The sequence below is a fragment of the Nymphalis io genome, chromosome 17, assembly GCF_905147045.1.
Source record: "Nymphalis io chromosome 17, ilAglIoxx1.1, whole genome shotgun sequence".
In the NCBI taxonomy this organism is placed as follows: domain Eukaryota; kingdom Metazoa; phylum Arthropoda; class Insecta; order Lepidoptera; family Nymphalidae; genus Nymphalis; species Nymphalis io.
Genome location: NC_065904.1, coordinates 5637527 through 5660487, shown reverse-complemented (window position 1 = coordinate 5660487; position 22961 = coordinate 5637527). Strand labels below are relative to the sequence as shown.

General features: G+C 31.3%; 6 protein-coding genes across 6 annotated transcripts in view; 3 read left to right on the top strand and 3 right to left on the bottom strand.

Annotated features, from left to right (window-relative positions):
• Positions 1-5488: 5488 nt before the first annotated feature.
• LOC126775129 (uncharacterized) lies at positions 5489-7581 on the top strand. The gene is made up of 3 exons (XM_050496909.1): positions 5489-5791; positions 6261-6453; positions 7283-7581. Exons 1-3 carry the CDS (start codon positions 5489-5491, stop codon positions 7579-7581), a joined length of 795 nt encoding a protein of 264 aa, XP_050352866.1.
• Positions 7582-11365: 3784 nt separating this feature from the next.
• LOC126775128 (proteasome subunit alpha type-4) lies at positions 11366-13771 on the bottom strand. Its single transcript, XM_050496908.1, has 6 exons — positions 13635-13771; positions 13471-13513; positions 13002-13331; positions 12216-12346; positions 11736-11859; positions 11366-11563 (listed from the first exon to the last, which is right to left on the bottom strand). The coding sequence occupies exons 1-6, from the start codon at positions 13635-13637 to the stop codon at positions 11421-11423; spliced, it is 774 nt and encodes a 257-aa protein (XP_050352865.1). The 5' UTR covers positions 13638-13771; the 3' UTR covers positions 11366-11420.
• Positions 13772-14508: 737 nt separating this feature from the next.
• Positions 14509-16674, top strand: LOC126775127 (vesicle transport protein USE1). The gene is made up of 6 exons (XM_050496907.1): positions 14509-14763; positions 14842-14938; positions 15018-15144; positions 15230-15435; positions 15723-15864; positions 16545-16674. Exons 1-6 carry the CDS (start codon positions 14573-14575, stop codon positions 16592-16594), a joined length of 813 nt encoding a protein of 270 aa, XP_050352864.1. The 5' UTR covers positions 14509-14572; the 3' UTR covers positions 16595-16674.
• Positions 16545-22961, top strand: part of LOC126775085 (RING finger protein nhl-1-like) — a 42627-nt gene continuing 36210 nt past the window's right edge. The window contains exon 1 of the mRNA XM_050496841.1: positions 16545-16603. The gene's annotated coding sequence lies outside the window, so the exon portion shown is untranslated. The remainder of the gene's footprint in view (positions 16604-22961) is intronic.
• Positions 19454-21814, bottom strand: LOC126775113 (peptidyl-alpha-hydroxyglycine alpha-amidating lyase 2-like). Its single transcript, XM_050496882.1, has 5 exons — positions 21582-21814; positions 21353-21498; positions 21040-21238; positions 20429-20944; positions 19454-20239 (listed from the first exon to the last, which is right to left on the bottom strand). The coding sequence occupies exons 1-5, from the start codon at positions 21711-21713 to the stop codon at positions 20120-20122; spliced, it is 1113 nt and encodes a 370-aa protein (XP_050352839.1). The 5' UTR covers positions 21714-21814; the 3' UTR covers positions 19454-20119.
• LOC126775141 (uncharacterized) lies at positions 21959-22908 on the bottom strand. The gene is made up of 3 exons (XM_050496925.1): positions 22816-22908; positions 22670-22742; positions 21959-22380 (listed from the first exon to the last, which is right to left on the bottom strand). Exons 1-3 carry the CDS (start codon positions 22833-22835, stop codon positions 22207-22209), a joined length of 267 nt encoding a protein of 88 aa, XP_050352882.1. The 5' UTR covers positions 22836-22908; the 3' UTR covers positions 21959-22206.

Sequence of the window (22961 nt, the reverse complement as noted above, 5' to 3'; positions counted from 1 at the left end):
AAAGGAAGCTGTAGGAGTTGTAACATTACCGAGCTCTTGAAAAAAGTGGCATTTCTCTATGACAGCGACGTGCAATGCGCCTACGCCCGACATCAACTGACGCGGTTCGGCTTTCCGTTAAAAGGGCTTGGTACTTCCAGAACTTATTACTACACTAGTGTGGAAAGTAAAAATGCAAGTAAAAGTTCGACCAATTATGATGGTGACTAAGCCGGCCGCTACTGATTGAATGTTATCATTTTTACTTATTAGGGCCGACGCAACTTATATTACGTACTTACGACCCATTCAATGAAAATAATTTAATAAGAAAGGCTGGTGGTATTTATATCATTTAGGTAACGTTAGTTTTAAATAAATATTTCAATCCTTGCGGTATTTTTTGTGGTTCAAGTAAACACTGTATAACCGACAAAGATAAATAAAAACCTGCTTTAAAAGTTGCCAGTAAATCTAAAATGGTTCAACTAGTTTATTATTTTATATTAATGGTAAATAATTGTTATAGTTAGGATGTTAAATATGGTGAGACCTTATAAAACTAGCTGTTTAAAGAACAAAACAAACAGCGTTGTTTTAAGAAAACTAGCAGCTAATCTCCTAGTGAATTTTTCTATGGTTTATAAAGAACAGCCTAATTGTAGACACTTCTTTTTTAAATCACCTAAATTGCCGATTAATAAAGAACATATAATATTTATTTTATAAATATAGTGGTAATATAAATAATAGTTAAGCTATTCTATTAAAAACATTAACAAAAAGCTAATAGCGATCAGCTCGCACCACATAAAATACCGCCAGCATATTTCTATCCTGTAATCAATATTATTCGTAATTTCTTAGTGATTTATTACAGCAATTTCAGCGCGATGACAGATGATTCCCCCGTCAAGCGTTCCCTAGGGAGCCTGCGATCCGTGGTTATTCATTCGACACGGACGAGGTTAGATCGGCCGTCAGATTGAAGTTAGAAAATATAGACACTACATAAATCTATAACTAAAAACATTTACAAATTACTAAAAATTATCTGTTCTATATTTTTATATAATTATTATATATTTTATTTAAATAATTAATTGAGGCATATTTCATTCGCATAATTATATTATATTCTATTTAAATTTAATTTTTTTTTCTACAGACAATGGCGCTTTGCATTTCTGAGTTTTCTTTATTATATTTGTTTTGATCTTTAAATTAATCGTTATATTAAGTAAATTATATACATTAATTGATACGGATATTAAAAAAAATTGAAGTTAATTTTCGTTAATCTTCATATACCAATTTAAATGTATATAATAATATAATAAATAAAATATTGGCTTTGTATTGTATTGTCGGTTCTTCACTTTAGAAAAAGGATTAAAAGGAAAAAAGTCGACTTGAATAACGTATAACATTTTTTTCATGATTAATAAAAAAAAATATTTTTTTATTTACATTTTCCCAGACTACATGATTCTATTTTATGGTATAGCGTTTATAGCACTTAGCTACGAATAAGGAAAAGCTTTTGTTTTACGAGTAGAACGCATTATTTAAAAATAAGCATTCATAATTGAAGTCTTTGATGTAAATAATTCTTAGATATGAGAATTTATGTGACATATTTTAATAATGGAAAATGACTACGTTCTAATAAATTGACAAATGTTTAAATTTCATATTTTTCGACTTCATATGTATAACCATATAATATGGTCATATTTATTTTCTTGACTATTGAACATGAAAAGAATATTAAAAATATATTTTGGGGGCATGACGAACGTCTTGTTAAAAAAAAACTTTTATTGTTTTTTTTATCTATGGTATAAACTTAATTGACATATGTTAAATAAATTAGAATGTAACAAATAATAAATTAAATATCAATTACAGATGTAATTAGTTTAATAAATATAAAAATTATTTGCTTTATTTTAAGTAAGAACCAAGATACTGCACGTAACTCACATTGCTTATTAAACAGAATTTAATAGCTAATCTAATATCGATGTTTCGAACCAGCCTTGTTGACAGGACCACACATACCGAGATACCCACCGCAGGACCGGCCCTATGATCTTATTTCTTATTAAGATATTAGCTGCTACACAAATGCAATTTTAATGACAGTAACAAAACCGGCATTGTATAATAAAACCTAGGTCTATTTATTTTAGCAAAGAACATATATATATATATATAATCAAATAATTGAACTTCATTTATTTATTCTATATGAAATTTTTAATTAAATAACTAGTACTGAAACATTAGTCAATGATAATTTTAGGTGTTGTCAGAATAATATTACAATATTTAAAATAAATTAATGTTAAAATATATTGTAAATATTATAACAAAGAAACAATAATACGATTGTGTAAACAAATAAGTTATAACAGAAACAAATTATATCGTAGAGCACGAAAATGCCCGTCAACATGCGCGTGCGCATGGTCTCGTAACTATAAATCTAATGATAATTATCGAATGCACGGTGCCGCATCGATTTATAATAACAAGTATGAGAATGGAGTTAGACGTGAGCTCGCGTAACTTAACTTTGCATAGAACCTTAATTTTATTAATAGATTATCTAGAAGTATATGATAATAATATAGTATCCAATTTCCGATATTATTATCTTTATTTAAAAAAAATATATTAAAAAAAATATTCTGTAATAATAACAAACTTTTTTATGAAATAAATATTTATTTAATTGAGATAGCGAAATATGTAATAAATTTACTAAATCATGTGGTTAAGAAAAAAAAAAGCGCTCCTATATTAATTCATGTTAGTGAGAAAATATTTTTGATTTAAAAAAAAACTTGATAACAGCTTTTAGAAATGATTGAACTATTTTACTAATCTAATTTTTTACATAAGCTCATTCTCTATAATCGACGAGACTACTTTCCTTGTTTAACAAAATTCATATGAGGATGGATGCGTTTATGATGCTATAAATCAGAATCAATAATCAACCATAATCGATACACGATGCCGATACCGACAATCGATTTATAATAATCGAGTCGGGAAGTCTTATACGAGTAGGTAAAGGAAATGGCTGCGATCAATATCTACAAAAAAAATCTATTTGTTGTGGGTTGTTATTAGTATGCCAAATATATAACAATAAAAATTAAAACATTGATGCACGCAAAACAATTCCAAAAATTTACTTAAACGTTACGTAGACTGTTTTCAATTCGTAATCATTTTAATTACTTTGATCTTATAATATATACTAATTGATAATATAATATATACTTCATATATTCTTAAATAACTGTCTTTTTACCGCTCTAATATTTTTGAGCCTGGAACTCAATTAACTGACTTTATAATTGCAGATTTTTTATATAAAGTTGGTAATTATATGTAATTTGAATCCAAGATTAAATTCCACTTACAATTCTTGCTTTTTTCTACTATGAATTTATAGATCTTAATCTTAACTAGAACGAGCGCTTAATACGGGGTCCCTTATCAAAATAATATAACGAAATAAAAAACCCTTCGTGAATGTAATATATTGTACCCGAAGCGATCAACTTTAAGCCTTTCTTTTACCTCTTGTTATCAAGTGTTAAGGTGACAAATAGGGTACGCCTTGGTAAGGCCCCGGGTAAAAGTTAATTAACGCCCTTATTAATTTGGAGGCTGACCGTACCTCCCTGACTTGCGGCGCCTTTCGAGTTATCTGGACCTTACGTTTTATAATTGTACCCTTTTTTTAAAAAGATGAGTTATCCTCAAACTATTCTTAATGTTAATTGATAGCTTTTTATTGAAATAAATAAAATTTATTCGTTTTTTTTCATGTAATTTTATAAATAACTAGTGGTGCCCGGTGTTCGGGATTCGTCGGCGATGAGTTTCGTTTATGTTACCTGTTTTATACTCATATATGTCGAGTACTTGTTTATTGTTTGCAAGATTGATTAATATTTATGGCTACTATTTTGCTCCTCAGGGCCGTATCATGAAGTTATAAAGCTCGTAACCTATCCCAATAAACATAGTAAAATCTAACGGAAAAGTAATTATTCCCATCGGATAGATAGTTAGTGATACACTCGCGTTAACCATACTACCAACATTATATCATATACAAATTAAATTAGAAAAACATTTTTTTTTAAGATCGAGCCGTTATTTATTCCTTGTAAAAACAAATTAAATTTAGTATACTCATCATATAGGCCTCTGCATCTTTGACAGATGATTTAAGCGGCATCGCGAAGGCACTTGCGTTCATGACTGAAAAGAAAAAAAGTATACTGGACTGTAGATATTGCCACCGTCACATAAGCCACACCAAAATTCAGCTCAATTTGTTTATTATTCTGTTGCAAGATTTTCCAACACATTTTAACAAGTAATATAAAAGCTTGTAAAATATAGATTGTTAAGTACACTATGGCCTTTTTTGTACTCCTAAAACATTTATGCACATGATAATCGATTGAGTAGTTAAGACGATGTAATAAAGATGATTATACTGATTGCGACATCTGGCGCCTAATAGCGATATCTTGTTTTTAAGAACTACCGATAGATGGTGACACATTGCGTAAATATTAAGTAAGTATGTAATAATACCTATATGAATTAAGATTCTCATACTTTACTATTTATTTCGTTGAATATATATTTTAATTAGAATATTCCGGATGACAATAATTAATAATTACTAAGTAAACAATCACATTTTTCTTCATAGTACTCATCTTAACGGAGGTATAATACAGACTGAATTAAGTAACAAATATGTTTGAATTCAACTACCCGAGGCATAAGACGTGATCTTTCGCTAAAGAAAATAAAATATAAAGCACCAAAATGACAAGATTTACAAGAAATCGCAGTCAGTCCTAAAATTAAATATATTATTTATTTTTTATTAATATTTACAACAATATTTCGAATATAAATTAAATAAATATAAAACTTTGAGGTCACACTATGTTTTTTTTCTATCGAGAAGATTTTGATATTTTTTTCCAACGTCAACCCATAAGCCAATAAGCGACTGAAAACCGAAATATAATTCACACATCAAAGCTTCAACATGCTAAGTCAATTTATATAATCCCGATTGAAAATAGTTATGTTTTTTTTCTAAGTTTAATTAAATATAATCAAATTGTATATGTACAAAACAATTCACCAATAGAGATACCAATAAATTTTACTAATTAGGTCAGACCACAAGAAATACACTGGCATTCCATCATTTTATATCAAATTCGAATATATAAGATAATCATTATCTTCCTCATCTGATATCATAGCATCACCCAGTTTTAATCTCAAAGCTGTCAATAATATTACGATAGCTAGCCTGAAGTAAATTCCACAATTTTATCACAACCGAGACGCTATCTTAAAAATTCTTACTATAGTATAGTGATAGGGCTCGGGAGAGTGTGTGGGATCCAACGGCAAGCGAACATAAGTTTGAGGGTTTTCTGGAATAATGGATAAACCAACAACCAGTCAGCAATCCGTTGAGAAGGTGGAAATGTTCGAAGTCCGCGAACATGTTCCTTACCAAGCAGAGGTGACGAGAGCTCCCACTGCGTACGACCAAGAGAGTGGAGAAACTCATTACACCTCGTCCTGGTACTCCGCGTGGTCCGCTATCTGCCAGCTGATTAATTTACTCCATCACATGCAAATAGCTATTGTGGTGTTCTGTTTATGGCATTTCGCGTTAACCTCACAGTCTGACGGATCTATAACTAATTTACAACTGCACATCGTATTTGCTGGAACTGGTGTACGTATTATGTTTCATAAAATAATTCTAAACATTTTTTGTGATTATTTAATTTTTTTAATATACTTCTTATTCATTGTCTAATGAGGTTTTAAGTTCTTTTGACTTTAAATAAAATAAAACAGATAATCAAATCAACGAAATCGTCTCGATTTAATTGTGTATCTACTTGGTGGTAGGGCTTTCTGCGAGCTCGTCAGGGTAGGTACAACCTACCCATGAGATACTCTACCGCAAAATAGTAGAACTAAGTTTTTTATTTTAGAATTGTTGTGTGTGGTTTGAAAGGTGAGTGGTGATCTAAAGGATGGTTAAATTACATACAATGTCAATATCAACGGCCGGTGATGACCATAACCATCAGGTGGTCTATTTGTCGCCCTACCGATCCGATGCTGACCTTTTAGTTGATGCATATATGTTTAATAACTTAATAATTTAAATATTTTATATTTCATAATTCTTACAGTATCAACTATTTCTCGTCGAGTCTGTTTTGACGCTGAACAGACATAACTCGTGGTCTTTCCAACTAACGACAGATAGCAAGAGAATCATTCACGGATGCCTTCAATTAATCGGTTCTCTCTTCGTCCTCGCTGGCACATTTCTGGCACTGGCAGAGGTGAACATGCAGATCAACACAGCCCATGGCATATGCGGTAAGATGACTCAAGATTCTTATCGAGACCATTGCGAAACTATTCATATCTTAAGATAAGTTGACAAGATTATAGAAAGCATTTTTGGGAACTAAAATACATAACTAGAGAAAAAAATATAAATGTGTAATTGCTTGAACTCTGCATGATAAACATATTTGAACAATATTAAAAAATATGTGTGTATATATGAATATATAAATTTTACGTTCAGTTTGTTTTGCAAAAGTGTTTTAACAATTATAATGTATATGTAGAATTATGATTACGTATTACATACGCTAGAGTAACACATAATCCCCAAATAATCATTTAAAAATAAATGTATTGGTATATATATTATTTAGTAGCTATATACAGACATTTTTATAAAATACAAAATTAAAATAAAAAGAACAAAATACACATTACAAATTTAAAGCAGAAACACGCCGTCTAAAAGATTGTCCTGTCGCATTGTACCCAAGACGCTGGCACTGTTGCCTCTCTGCATCGCTAGACTCAGCCTTTGGGCTAAATAAGCGCCAGCTCTTGGATCACCAGAAGTGTGGACCAGTTTCTTAGAAATATCTTTTATGATTCTTTTTGTATCGAATGACAATGTAAATATATTTGATGTTCTCTCTGGTCTCTTTCTTACCATAGTAAAGCCCATTGTTTTATACATATTTGATTTTAAAACAGTCAGATAGATTTTTTTTAAATAATATCACCAGACGGTACTGTATGTCAGTAATTACTTTCGTTCAAGTACATCTATCTCGATCTTTTACGGCATATTCCTTCCAGACTGACGACATAATGTGTATTTTTTATTTTTCCTTTTCAGGTGTCGTCGCTTTAACATTTACCCTGATAAGCTTTGTCTCCGGCATCATAGCATTGTTCTCCTCAAAAGTTCGATTACTGATCAAGAGCGGACCAATTAAAATCCTCCACATCGCGGTTGGTATGTTTGCAATATGCATGGGTCTTATATCTATAATAATGGGATTGAACATGGATTACTTTAGCGCCACCCAAGGCGGTTTATCGACGGCGTTAATTGTACTTGTAGTTATTATTCTGTTTTATGTAATTATTCAACCAATTGTAGACTTAATTTCGACAACCAGAAATACTATGTGACTAGTCAAGGTCACCGGTTCCACGGATGGGGACAGCAATGCTTGAGAACTGTTCAAATTATTTTTACATAATATATTGTTGTGGTATTACTTATTGATTATATGAAAAATATTTATTTATTATTTAATTTATAAAAATGTTAAATTAGCTATGCCTATGAATGCCATATTGTTGAGCAATGACCCTCTTTTTTTTAATAAGCATAAATGTATCCTGGATCTAATACAACTTACTTCTTAGTTACGGGACCGGTTACATATCTATTTTTTAAATATTTCCAAACCCAAATCAAGCACTTGTGCTTAATGGACTTAGACTCTTAACCTATAAGGTAAATTTCGCGTGTTCTATTTTCTGATCCGAAGTTGATATTAGTGAGTTGGCTGTTAGTTGATTTCAGTATTCCAGTGTGAAGCGTTTTATGGCCGTTCAGTGATTAAATGGCTGATTGCTTAGTACGCCGAAAATATGATTAGGTATACATCCTGAAAAACTTATATTATTTTTATCGATAAACTTATCTTCCTTTAATTTATATACTAAAGTGTAAGTCTATTTTAAGTGCTTTAATTTATTTTTTTATTATTAGCGTAAATATAATTTCATTTAAATTATATGGTATAATTACATAGTAACATTATAGTTATGGCTGAAAATTATATGTAGAGCAATATTTTTATGCGTAGGTATTTCAATACTACACATACAAAAATTAAGTTTGAAAGTATTTAGGTGCACTTTTAAAATTCAATTAGTAATGAAATCGATACTAAAATCAAAAAATAAAAAATACTCTACAATATGCCTTATTCTAGAGTATTTTTATTGTTATATTCTTTTTTTTTTTAATTAAATATTTATTTAAAAAATCGGAACAAATACGTATCAACACGACTTTCGAGTTTCGATGTCAACGTATAATGAATTCCTCGGGTTTTAACTAGTGATGGTTCGTAACAGATTTTTCCAAATACAAACATGCAGGTGCGAGTGAATGTTCGTTACAATCGTTCTGCTATTTCATTAAAAACAACGATAAAAAAACTATTTAAAAATTATATTAAAACGAAATAAGTTACTAAAAATAAATAAAATGGACATTTTTCTTTAGCGGAAACAAGTGTTAAAGTAAATTCAACTAATATTTTCAAAACTTTACCGATACATGATACACTAGTTTTAATTATTGTAATGTCCGGTTACTAGATTCAAAAAACGATTCGTTTTGATTATGAACGGTAAAATTATTGAATTGAATAAAATTGAAATATAATTATGACCACGGTTACGATTCAATAAATATCAAATATGTACAACCTACCCATGTATAAGATAAATTTGAAAATTTATTTTTGAAAATAAAATTGATTTGTTTCTTGCAATTTCGATAAGTAGACTTTGACTCTGCTCCCGAGTAAGTTATCGCAATGTTCTATATTCCAGTTCCATCAAATCGCTCAGCTTTTAAGATTAGTGATAACATAAACATAAAAATTATTGATTCACAGAATATTATATATTTCCGAATCGACCTTGTTGACGTATTCGTAGCGTAAAAACTACCGTCAAAATTAAAGTGTGTTTTGTGATGTTGAGGAATGGTAAAAAAAAATGTTTTGTACTTGTATTGTTATTGTAGTATAATAATATTAAGTAGAATTAAGTCGCCTAATAAATGTGTGAGTGGTTTTTAATAAAGTTACATTTAAATTACATTGTAGTTTCACTAACACCCGCCTGATTTCGAAATTTACATTTTAGCTTTTCAGCTACATTATTCCTACTTTAATAAAGATATATATGTACCAATATGATATCTTGACTTAGGTACCTATTTACCTCACGGTAGCATGCGAAAGCGATCCCGTGGCTCCTCGTTAAGACGGAAAGGGTACCGCTGATTTTTTAGTGGGAATTCCAATGTTCGGGGCGCACGCACTCCTTGGACACCGGCGCGCCCCACATACACCCCACTGTTCCCGTGGGGGAAACGCGTAAAGCGTTTTTCCAGCGTTAAAAAAAAGAAGGTACCTATTTACCCAACCAATATGTAAAGTAAATGAGACAGCAGTTACTTTGCTCTTTTGAATAACTTAACTCTATTTAAATATTACGAGCAAAGAGATACGCTAAAGATAAGTGATCACTTTTGTTCATAGACATTTGTATTTCTTGCAGAAAAATAAACCTTCTTAAACCACCGCGAACCATGGAATACCAGTTTCTCTATCCCTTACTGCTTTTTATTTCTAATTATACTGTCTCACTCATCATTAAAAACTAGACATCAATACAGAGTACCTATTAATTTCCGGCGGTAGAACAATTGTAATAAAAACGAAGAAACAGAAAAAAAAACTGGTGGCACAAATTCCGCCTTATTATTCCATTTATTTATTTAACATTTGTTGCACAACATATAAATGAGATAAGAGGAAGGAAACAACCAAAGAAAAAGAAAAATAAATAAATGGTGCGCAAAGGCGGTCTTATCACTTATAGCGATCTCTCACAGACAACCTTTGGTGAAAGAATTTTTGTAAGGGAACAGGTAAGTGCATTTACATATAAAAAAGAGATATTTAATAAGCTACACATATCTTCATCCCACATATAATAATACATAATATATACATACATACATACACACATATATATATAAATACTCGCGTGTGGAGGGCCGTAGCCTCCTTCTGTGAGACCGTCATGGTCCAGAAAGAGACGGCCAGCGGGAACGGAAAAGGGCCGATCCTGCTCGACGGAGATGACGCCGGCGTCGTCTCGGTGGGCCGACGCCCGGGGCTTAAAAGATAGAGCGTAACCCTGGGACCGTGGATGCCTGAGCCGGGGGCCTCGCGTGTCTTATTTCAGAAGGCCCTGAGGAGGACGGCAGCCGGGATGGCCTCGCGCTGCTGTACACACTAGCGAGGAGTGCGGGGGGGGGGGTGAGGTTACCTTTGCCAAAGGTTTGAGCAAAGCACGGGATAGGCCGCGGATGCGTTTTATCAACACGATCCCGCAGTCTCTCCGATCCGTGCCGAGGACGGCCATCGCAGTGGCAAGTAAGTAGGTAAAAGGAAGTAGTAAGAATCCCACATAAAATGTGAGCTGGGTACCTTTCTGAAGGTTTCCACTGCGTCAAAAAAAAGGGTAGGTACCACCCACTCATCAGATATTCTAGCCAAAAACAGCAGTACTTGGTATTCTTGTGTTCCGGTTTGAAGGATGAGTTAGCCAGTGTAATTAAAGGCACAAGGGACATAACATCCTAGTTCCCAAGATCGGTGGCGCATTGGCGATGTAAGCGATGGTTAACATTTCTTACAATAGCAATGTCTATGGGCGATAGTGACCACTTACCATCAGTTGGCCCATATGCTCGTCCGCCTTCCTATTCTATATAAAAAAAAATTGGTATTAATATATAATACAATAGAATACAAAATATCGCAATCGCAATATTGATTGCGAAAATTATTAACGTTGCGGCAATTATTCATGATACTAAATGGTTTAATTATTAGAAGCTGAATAAATGATATCCACCAATGCTGATAAATGATTTCCACCAACCCGCACTGGAGCAACGTGGTGGAATAAGCTCCAAACCTTCTCCTCAAAAAGGGAGAGGAGGCCTTAGCCCAGCAGTGGGACATTAACAGGCTGTTACGGGGACGTTACGGGAATAAATGATATGTATTTAATATTTTCTAGGTATACCCAATAACTATGGTTAGGCTTTAACTTACCTTTATTATATTTCATTTTGTAAATAAAATAATAATAATTTTATAAAATATTTAATGTGCAAATAAAAGAACCTTTAAACCTTTACATTTTTACGATTTCGGTAGCAGTTTTTTGGCAGCCTCCGCTTCGGCTTCACTCTTTTCGAAGTCGGAAATTAATTTTTCAACCTCTGTGCTTGTTAATATTCTGATGACAGTCTTATTGTCTTTGCGTGTAAGTGTTGCCATTTCCACTGTTAAATAAATGAAATATTTTATTTATGGAACAAAATCATCTTTCTGCAGACAATAATGTAAAATTTAAAGTAAAATGAGTAATTTTATGAATAGCAATATAATCATCAGTATAGTATAAATAATCAGTTTCTTAACAAGTAAAAATAAAAGATTTTATTCTTGAATTACCTTTTTCTGGAGTGAGTTTAGTCATATCCAAAGTTTTGCTGAGAACTTTGATAGCCAATGCCTGTGCTTCGGCCAAAGTTGTTTCATTTTCCTTGTATTCTTGTTTAAGACTTGATACTGCGGCCTGAAATTATATAAAGTATAAAAAATATATTATATTTATGTTGCACATGTCCAAGCAATTAATTTATTTAAAATTAAAAAAACCATCCATACAATGCTGTAGCACAAAAATATTGGGGAATTATTAAAATGATAACCTTTATTTTAACCAATTGTTTAGACATAATTTATAAAGAGTCCAATGCCAAGTAATGTGGCATAAAATTAAAAAAAATTGTGGGTGCATTATTTACACCTGTCTAATTATACAGATTTTAAAATACACAAGTTGTTGTCAAACTATGAAATGTTACTTGTAATTAATGGTTGATAAAAGACAATATTGCTATAATTATTAATCTGTTGTCGATAACTCACAGCACTATTGTTTCCGATGCATGTTGCCTTCCAGCCTCCATAGTTACCACTAGGATCTGACTGGTACAGCTGGTAACCATAGTGTTTATCCCATCCCATGTACAGAATTGATACACCAAATGGTCTCTTGCCTAAACAAAACACAAATTTCATATGAAATTGAAGACAATATTTTGTCTGTTGACAAAAATACGACACTAGCAACATTATTTTAGTGCAAAATTGTTGATACAAAAGCTCTGTTTATATATTATTATAATTTTTCTTTAAAGTAAGAAATCTCTACAAACAAATTGTAGTGTGTGTAGTGTGTCTTTGTGTTATTTTGATCGAGTTTATTAGTGTGCCTTTAGTGTTTATTAGTGTTTGAATTGAAATGTTAAATTCAATTATTTCTAAAATATCCGATGTGCACTCTACTGGTATACTGTGGATTCGGCTTGTATGTAATGAATTACAGCTCCATATATGAGAATTGATAAACCTTTGCTCAAAATTTAATATGAATATTAATAAGATCTTGACACAGGACATGTATCTAGCCTTTTATTATTTTTGTACATATTTTTTTTCATATAGAATGCAACAATAAATTTAAATTAAGACAGATCCATGTTGATACTTTTTTTTAAACTCTGGCTGATAACTGACTTAAAGTAATCGTGATAAATCCAAAATTGTATTGTAAAATATCAGGAATACATAACATAAAATAGAGATTCAAGGAGCAAAAGTTTGGTTACACTAGTTTTTTTTTTTAAAACATAAGTAAATCAAAATCTGTACCTCCATATTGAGTGTAAGCCTGTTTTACGTCACACAGCCATGACACTAACTGTTCACATGGAATAGATTCTCCATATTGCAGCAGATATCTCTGAGCGATCATTCTAAGCTCATTAGTCAGGACATTTGCATCAGATGTAATACCGGCTACAGAACAAACCATGTCATCATTTAGCTTATAAATTTTCTCTGAAAAGAAAACTTCATCAAGAAGTTTGTTGGTATTCCTTCGTTCAGCAGCTAGTAAAATTCCATCTGTGGCTAGGATTCCAAGGGATGTGCCAGCATGACTGATGGCTTCCATGGCATATTCCACTTGATACAGCCTGCCTAGATAAGAAAAATTATTGCTTTATTGGTAACATATCTTTAATAGATATATAAGATGAATATAAAATTCTCATGTGTTGAGCAAATTTTTGGTAAAGATTACCATTAAACTAAAAATTAAGTAAATTATATGACTTACCTTCCGGCGAAAAGATCGTCGTCCTGGTATCATAACGCCGAGCCTTTAAAATAATAATAATAGTGTTATAAACCTGAATGACCAAGCAAGAACTCACCTTTTGATGAGTTATAATTTACTAGTTAAATAATCAACGCATTATAAATTAAATCAAGGACTCTTACCATTTTTCAAAAAAAGACAACTTTAAATCACGAATTGTCCTTAAAATATCTATTAGCTTTGTTAACTTATTTAAAAACAGCTTCGCTTTGCCGGATTATGACACATGGATGACAGTCTAATTTTCGATTGTAGTTGTTCGTTGCGTTCAGTTTGACTTAAGAATCTCAAATACTACTTACAGCTTAAAAAAACTGTTTTTAAAATATTAATGTTTTAATATTTATTGATAATTTCAATTAAAATATATACATATTAATTCTAATAAATAATAGAGTTCAACAAAAGCTGTGAGCTGTCCTGTTCAAAGTCCAAATCCTATTTATTATTAATACCCCTTAATTTATGGGTAAGTCGTAATTCGGGTGCATTTGATATATGCTTTCTAGTAAATTATAAAATAATTATAGATAATTAGATTAGATAAGCAAAAAAAGTTTTTATCAATTTACTCAGTTATTCTTTAAAATATATTCATAAAAAAAAGTGAAAATAATATGTGGACATCATCATCAACCCTTCGTCGTCCATGGCTGGACATAGGCCTTTTCAATGGCATTGCACTGAGCTCGATGTATAATTAGTTTTAATTTCTCTTTGATTAAATAAATAAACAAAATTACATTATAGTTCCAATCAGACAAGTGTTTATATTTTTTTTATTATATTAATCATTATTGTCTTAATCATATTAAATATAGTTTTTTCTGCATTTATGTATAGTTATATATTTTTTGTGTATTTATTTAGATTTAGATGAATAGATACATTTTTATTTAATCGTAAAATCTTGTATGAGTTAAGTCTGTATATTTTGACACTTGACAATTGCCAATTTCTATTGATAAATGACAGTAAATGTTCATTGTTGACGAAGTCATCTTTGCATATACATTATAGGAAACTTTGTGAGAGTTTTGAAAAAATATATCTAAAAGCTATGGCTGTAGAACAAGTTAAGAGGATAACTCATACGTTACCAACAAGATCAAGACTAGAAATGAATGTTCGGCAACTACTTAATAAATGCGAATTAATTGCAAAAAAAGAACCGATTGATACAAATTGCAGGTTGAAACAGTATGTGAAGTCTCTGGATGGAATGATAAGTGAACTTAAGATAGGCCCTGAGTAAGTATATAGAAAAGAATGCAAAAAAGTTAAAATGTTAATGGTTCCAAAAAAATATTAACTTATAATATTTTCCAGTAAGCCTGCCAAAGAGGTTTTAGCTGAGTACATTAAGAGAGCAGCTTTCTTAAAAGGTTTGATTCAAACAGCTACACTCAATACTCCTATAGAAAAGGTAATTAAACTAAAACATTATTTTATATTTTTATTTATGTACCCGTTACTTGTACTTTAGTAATTTGAATATAATTTAGCTTGAAGCAGTGCAACAGCTATCCCATGGTGCAGCTACAAATTCTGTGGATGGTTCAGCTCAAGAAATCCATCAAAAAACGGTTGCAAAGTATGGTGTTGAATTAAGATCTGAATTATTTGGATTGGGTAAGTTTTGCTTAAAATTTTAAGTTTTTATATATACACAGAACACAATGAATCATCAAATAATTTATAATACTTTTTATTCAAGATGACAGTGATGACACTTTAAGGCAACGAAATATTATTAAAGCTCCTAATTTTACAAGCAACAGTACTAGCCAAGAAGACATTGATTCTTTACTTAAATACCACCAGAATATGCAGGAAAAAGTTGCAGAAAATATGGTCATGCTTACTAAAAGCTTGAAAGAACAATCTCAAATAGCTAGTACAATTATAAAAGGAGACACAGAGGTATATAAATATTATATTTTTTGTAGAAATAAAAGCAGAATTGATAAGATTGAATAAGAAAAAACATGTATTCATATAAATACATATATATCCCCAATGGTACACATGGAGTGTATATTAACTATCCCTATAGTTCTTTTAGGAAGGGGACGAATTAAAAAGTTCTGTTGATATCTTTTAATGAACATTAATTTAATGTGTTATTCAAAAATAAATGTTGCATAAAATATAATGTATTCAAATTATATTATATATTTAATCTGTTCACATGTTTTTTTTCATTTTAGGCTCTAAAGAAATCCTCAGATTTAACAGAACGTAATATTACATCTTTAAAAGTGGAATCCGAGAGATTACAAGAACACAGCCGCAGTGCTTGGAAATGCTGGCTCTGGTTGATGCTTGCTGTTGTCATGGCAATATTTATAAGTTAGTATATTTAATGTATTATTTTCAACACTTTAATCGAAATATAAACAGAATAGTATTTAGACAACTAATTTTTTTTCACTGGTACGTGTAAGAAATGATCTTGTGCATAATTTAATTTTGATTTTTAATAATTATATATTGTATTTATATAATAATTATTTTTAATAAATAAAATTTGGAATAGGTAGGTTACCTTACTTTAATTTCCAATATGCAACTATCCTTGGGAGCTTAGATGTTGTGTCACTGGTGGTAGAGCTTTGTGCAAGCTCGTCTCTGGGTAGGTACTACCCACTCATCAGATATTCTACCGCGAAACAGCAGTACTTGGTATTGTTGTGTTCCGATTTGAAGGGTGATTGAGCCAGTGTAATTACAGGCACAAGGGACATAACATCTTAGTCCCCAAGGTTGATGGCGCTTTGGCGATGTAAGTGATGGTTAACATTTCTTACAATGCCAATGTCTATGAGCATTGGTGACATACCAAAAGGTGGCCCATATGCTCATCCTCTTTCCTATTCTATAAAAAAAAACCTTGTACCTGTAATTTTTGCCTTAACCATCAAATTCGAACACAACAATAAAAGTATTGTTGCTTGTAATGTAAATTAATAAATTCCCTTATGTAATATATTTTAATAAATAACTAAATTTATATATTTAACTTGTTTCAGATATGGTGTTGTTCATGAAAGTTATGAAGAAGAGAAAATATGAAGTTTAATTCCTAGTGGTAGGTGATTTGTAAATAAGTTATAAACATAATACATATATAATATATCCTTCTCTATTATAAATGTGCAATAAAATATATAACAATTGAATAACATTTTTCTTACTTTATAAAATAATCCGCAATCCGCAACAGCCTGTGAATGTCCCACTGCTGGGCTAAAGGCCTCCTCTCCTCTTTTTGAGGAGAAGGTTTGGAGCTTATTTCACCACGCTGTTCCAATGTGGGTTGGTAGAATACACATGTGGCAGAATTTCAGTGAAATTAGACACATGCAGGTTTCCTCACGATGTTTTCCTTCACCGTAAAGCACGAGATAAATTATAGTCACAAATTAAGCACATGAAATTTCAGTGGTGCTTGCCCGGGTTTGAACCCACGATCATCGGTTAAGATTCACGCGTTCTTACCACTGGGCCATCTCGGCTTTTTTTATAAAATAATGAATAATGATATTTATGTTGGACACAATTTCGAAACTAATTGAATAGGACACATAATTCTGCAACATATTTTTGTGAAATTTAGAAGTTCATATAAAAGCATGCATAAACGCTTTTTTTTAATATATAGGTTAGTGCTTGACTCTTATAACACCTGATGAAAAGTGAAGATACAGTCTAAGGTTGAGTGTGCTTTCCTAGAAGATGCCTATTCACTTAATATGTATATGAATGATATTAGAAGGTTTGGAATGTAAATTCTACTGAGAAGAAATGACAAAAAAAAATTAAACTTTCTACCAGTTAAATAATTAGATTTTATAAGTAACGTGATTATCTGATAACATAGATCTCTGATATTTAAAAAAAAGTTTAATGGAAGCAGTGGGATGTAAATTAAAATCCTAGCAAATACTAATGTTATTTTAAATGCTAAAAATTCATGTTTACAAAAAATAGTAAGTTTTTATGTTGTTAGAATTATAAATAATTAAAATAATAAAAAGTATTTTTTATTGTTTTAACTTGTACGTAAAGCACAGATAAATACTCACTTTTTAATCAATAAAATTATTATAGTAATTGTAGGATAAGATAATTTGGTCATTCCATTCAAAAAATATTTCAACCTTTATGTTTTTATAGAGAAATCTCTGATTAAATAAAAACAAGATAATTTAATTTTTTGTCGACACTGACTCCACCGTTCTGTTATTAAACCAAGGAACATTAGTTACCAACACATAATCAACAATTAGAGTTGTTTGTGTATTTAAAGGGCAAGACTCTTAGCCTAAACCCTTAGCTTAGATCTTAAATCCCGTGGTTAGCGGCGTACAAACAGTAATAACTTATATTTCTTATGGGGGCGAGCTAAGCAGTAATATATTATATCTTAGTATTTTATATATGGCAACGTATATATATAATAAAACTTCAACGTAAGTTTATATATTTATTTATATTTTCTACTAGTAATTAGTGTGTACACATAGGTCGTTTAGATATCTACGAATATAATTATTAACGTTATACCAAACCCAATATTGGTCCTTATAATTCACATCACTCACATTCCGTTTATATTCCTATTCTTAGTTTTTTTTTTTTATAAAGCATCTACTACACGCATCAACTTAGCATAGCGTTATTTATAGTAACATCGTCGCTAAAATCAAAATATATTTTCCTTTTAAATATAAAGTTTGAATAAAACTAATTATAAATTTAAATAGAACATTTATATATTTTTTTCTTGATTGTAGGCTTAAATACTAATTATTAGTTTACCTGTTATTATCTCCGTAACAGCCTGTGAATGTCCCACTGCTGGGCTAAAGGCCTCCTCTTTTTGAGGAGAAGGTTTGGAGCTTATTCCACCACGCTGCTCCAATGCGGGTTGGTAGAATTCGCATGTGGCAGAATTTCAGTGAAATTAGACACATGCAGGTTTCCTCACGATGTTTTCCTTCACCGTAAAGCTCGAGATGAATTATAATCACAAATTAAGCACATGAAAATTCAGTGGTGCTTGCCCGGGTTTGAACCCACGATCATCGGTTAAGATTCACGCGTTCTTACCACAGGGCCACCTCGGCTTTTTTTGTTTTGGGTCCTGGTCTCCTCGGTAAGTCGTATATACGTGTCAAAGCGTATATACGACATGAGATGATTTCACTTTGACCAAGTCTGTTATTATCTGTTTGTAGACAAAACCTGGGTCCATCTATAAAAACCCTATGAACCAGTTAGTGACAATTAATATATTTATCATGGGCACATTCAAGAACATTTACTTCTGTCGTTAATATAGATATTTTATTACAAAAAATATCTCGAACAATGAAACAAAATGAAATTAAAAAATATATATATATGATTAAAAGACGCGCACCTAAGTAGATACTGCCAAGTGTATTAAACCTAGCGACATAAATTACATTCGAATTGTGTAATTATTACAAAAATATACACATTTTAATTTATGACAATATATAGTTTATTTTTTATTTTATATCTAACAAGAATTTTAAGAACTATTTAATATTTTTTAAATGTGCGTGATTTTATTGGCCCTACTTAATTTGATTGAAATTCATGTAATATTTTAATAGAGTAATTATCTAGATATACATTAAGCTACCTACCAAGGAAAGGTTTCTTTAATCAATAAGCTAAGATATAATTACAATTTAAAAGCTTTCTAAAACACTATCAAAACTTAAATTATTTATTTAACTCAACATCTAATTGTACAATAAAACGTAGCATCTAATAGTACAAGTAAGCGCTACTTAAAAAAATATATATATATATCATTGGAGCGCAAAATAAGACTACAGTTAAAAGTTTTAAAGACGTTTTTATGGTCGATGTTGAAAAAAAAAATTTAAGTATTTAATCTGCATTCTTATCATTTAAGCATTTTTTCTTGTCTTTAGACTGAGATTTACTAAAATAATACCTAGTGTTTTTAAATTATATTAAAAATGAAAGTAAAAGTTAATTCATGAATACCTAATACATTTGCAAATTGTTGATTCTTACTAAATAATAATAATGATTAGCTCAAAATGTTTACGATTAATTACGAATAATCGATTTTGAGTCCAACTCGATTACGAGTTAACCGCAATAAGACTTATATTGATCTGTCATTTCTAGGAATAAGCAATTCAGGTTCGACACCAGATAGCGGTTTTGTACTAAATGCAATTACCTTACAATCAAAGATGGTATCGTGAGATGAATAAAGATAGATTAATTACAACACTACATATGTCTTTACTTATATAGAATAGAATAATAATAACAATACATTTCTTCAACTACTAATATTTAAATCATATAGCTAAAAACATTACATCGTATTTATATATCACTTATATTTAATTCAATACCGTCATACACTTTTTGGAACAATAAAAACGAAAGATTCGTTTACAATTTAAAATAAATTTATCAAGATGTACTATTTGTGGGACTAAGTGTCTACATTGCGGGTTTAACTCTTTTTTTTTTAAAGCGGTACTACATATTAATAAAAGCCTATGACAACGTGATTATATGTAATCTATTTTTTGTCATAAACATCGGTTAACTCGAATTTCCATATCTTGTTTGGACCAATTTCCGTGACGTACAGATGAGAGCCATTTCTCGTCACCGCTAAGGAATGTGGGTTTGTAAAGCCCTGAAAAAAAATAGTAATCATGTAAATCACATTTAAGTGATTATACAATTATTTATATTGTTATCGAAAATTAAAAGAAAATATTTTATTATATGTTTTAGTGAAGATAAAGATATATAGATCAAAAGTCATGACTATTTCAATGATAATTAATGGAATCGTTTTATTTATGAATATCAAAGTACTTACGGCACTGGGTTCCCATGTATCTAAAATATTTCCGTACAAAGCGTTCACGGTAAAACCTCTAACCGCAATATTCTGTGATGTCGGTCCATTAACAGCGTAAATTATGTCTCCATGAGATGCGACAGCAAACACGCGTCCTAACGTCGGATCTTCAATAACAGTCGCTGGTTCCAACATATTGATATAACTCTTCAAACCCGCTTTAGGACAAACGATTCTCATATTCTCTCTATCTGCCACACATACGATATCCAGTTGTTCCAACAACGTTACACTGTGAGGAACATTCAAGGTCAGTGTGTCTGAGAACGAAGGTATGGCGAACAGCAATGTGCCAGCTGCATTAAACTTCAAAATCTGGTTGTTACAATATCCATCGGCAACGAATATCTCGCCTGTAGTTGCAACCGCCACTGATGTAGGCATGCAAAGTAATACGCGATGTCTGTATGGATAACCAGCTGTAAAGGCCTCTCCGATTGTCAGACTTGGGTATTTGTGGTTATTTGGTGTAAACTGAAAAATTCGAAAACAACCAACATGATAAACATAATGTTTGACTATTATTATGTATCACTTTTGTGGAATAAGAAGGGAAACAGTAATATTACCTTAAAAACTTGATGTTTTGCCACATCGGTGACCCAAACATTGTCGTGATGGTCAACAGTTAAACCATGAGGCATGTAGAAGGCATAAGCTCCCCAGCTGTGTAGCACTGATCCCGTTTGGGGATCGAGTACTAATATGGTGTCTTCTATAATTGGTCCCTTATCGAGATTCTGATAAACATTCGATTCATTGAATGTACTGAAACATGAAACACCTTCATAAAATAAGGTAATGGTGACAAAATTTTTATATTTGAACGTCTTAACAATATCATATTTTATTTATTTTATTGTTGAATACATATTATGGTACCTTTCGTCCCACACTCTTTCGGCTCTGTGGAAAATTACTGGTTGTCCCAAGGAATTTATTGAGACAGCAGTTATTTGCCCTACATTCAACGATTGCTGGGGCCAGTCCTTTACTTCCTGCGGTCGTAACACAATTTCGTCTTTTGGCTGTAATAAATATTCGATTATATTCAAACGTAAATTACGTAGTATTAGGAATTGATTTTTTTTTTATTACTTAATAAACTTACCGCTTGGAGATTCAGATTTTTCAATATATTTTCTTCATTGCCAAAGCTAAAGTAGTCAAAGTTATCTCTCACTGTTTCTGGTTCACAATTAATACCGTGAAAAGTTATAAAGAACAATAAATACAACCACATTTTGCTGGAATCTTGTTATGATTTTGATAGCTCCTATGAATTCATTTACAGTGTACTGAGAGCGTATTGATTGCTGGTCCTTCACTGAAGTGGTTACAGCCAATACGCATGCGCATTTGAGCATTGGATTTCCTGCTCGAAATAGCCTTGTTGTCGTATATTTTCAAGGTCACTAACAAAATATTAGGGAATGTATTTTATTAAAAAAAGACCACGTCTTAATGATACGTTTATTTCAAGTAAATTCAACAATTTCAACAAAATTGGTCATACGAAAAAAACATATCTCCATTTAATTTGGAGACAAACAAGGCATCTCAAGGCTTAATACGAAAATAGAAGATTAAATTTCATCAGATCAGTCTCAGGTATTCGTTGAACTTGGCACATTTGGAAATACTTAAGCGGTTTCATTTTCCAAGGCGTTATTACATATAATGTGGAGAAAAAATATTGGTGGAATAATCATGTGATATTGAAATTGGGCATCTGATCATTGGCCTCTCCATTGGGAGTTTGGTTGGTCCCATATGTATCCCGTCTCAGTCATCGAGCAAACGGCGTTGTAGTATCTGCCAGGGCTTCGGCAGTACGACCAGGAAGGGCACTTGCATCGGAACAGCCTTTGAAACTCCTCCTTGCACACTTCGTTCCACCAGCAGGTTCTCTAGAGAGAATTGTAATGTAAAATAAGATTATTAAATATTTAATTTAATTTATTTTATACATCGTTTAAATGAGATAATATAGAAGTATTTTTCATCATTTTCGTACAAATTTATCTAACAATATTAAGTAGGTACGTTGATTTTGCTTACAATCAAATAAAATATGAATAATCACAAATAATCTAAAAGAAACTGATCATAACCTAAAACTTAAACTGGGCCTTACGATATTTGTGTTGAAACCTCAGAATTATTAAATTACAATAATAAAATATTAACATTACTCACCTCGGTAATGTATCCCTTTATAGATTGATCGGAATAACTTCTTTTACTAGTGGCAGCGGCCTCAAACATTGCGCTGAACACAAGTACGTACGCAATCATTAAGTACATATTGAAAGTAAATGACACATTTAACAACACCGAATTACCTTAAAGAATATTTAAACATACTTCAATTTAAACATAGTAGGGTTTAGAGTTTAATCTTTTCCGTGAATTTGTCATCTCACGCCCCTGGCGCTTAAAACTACGCTATGCGCGTGGGATTGAGATCAGACGGCTTATTTACCTATGC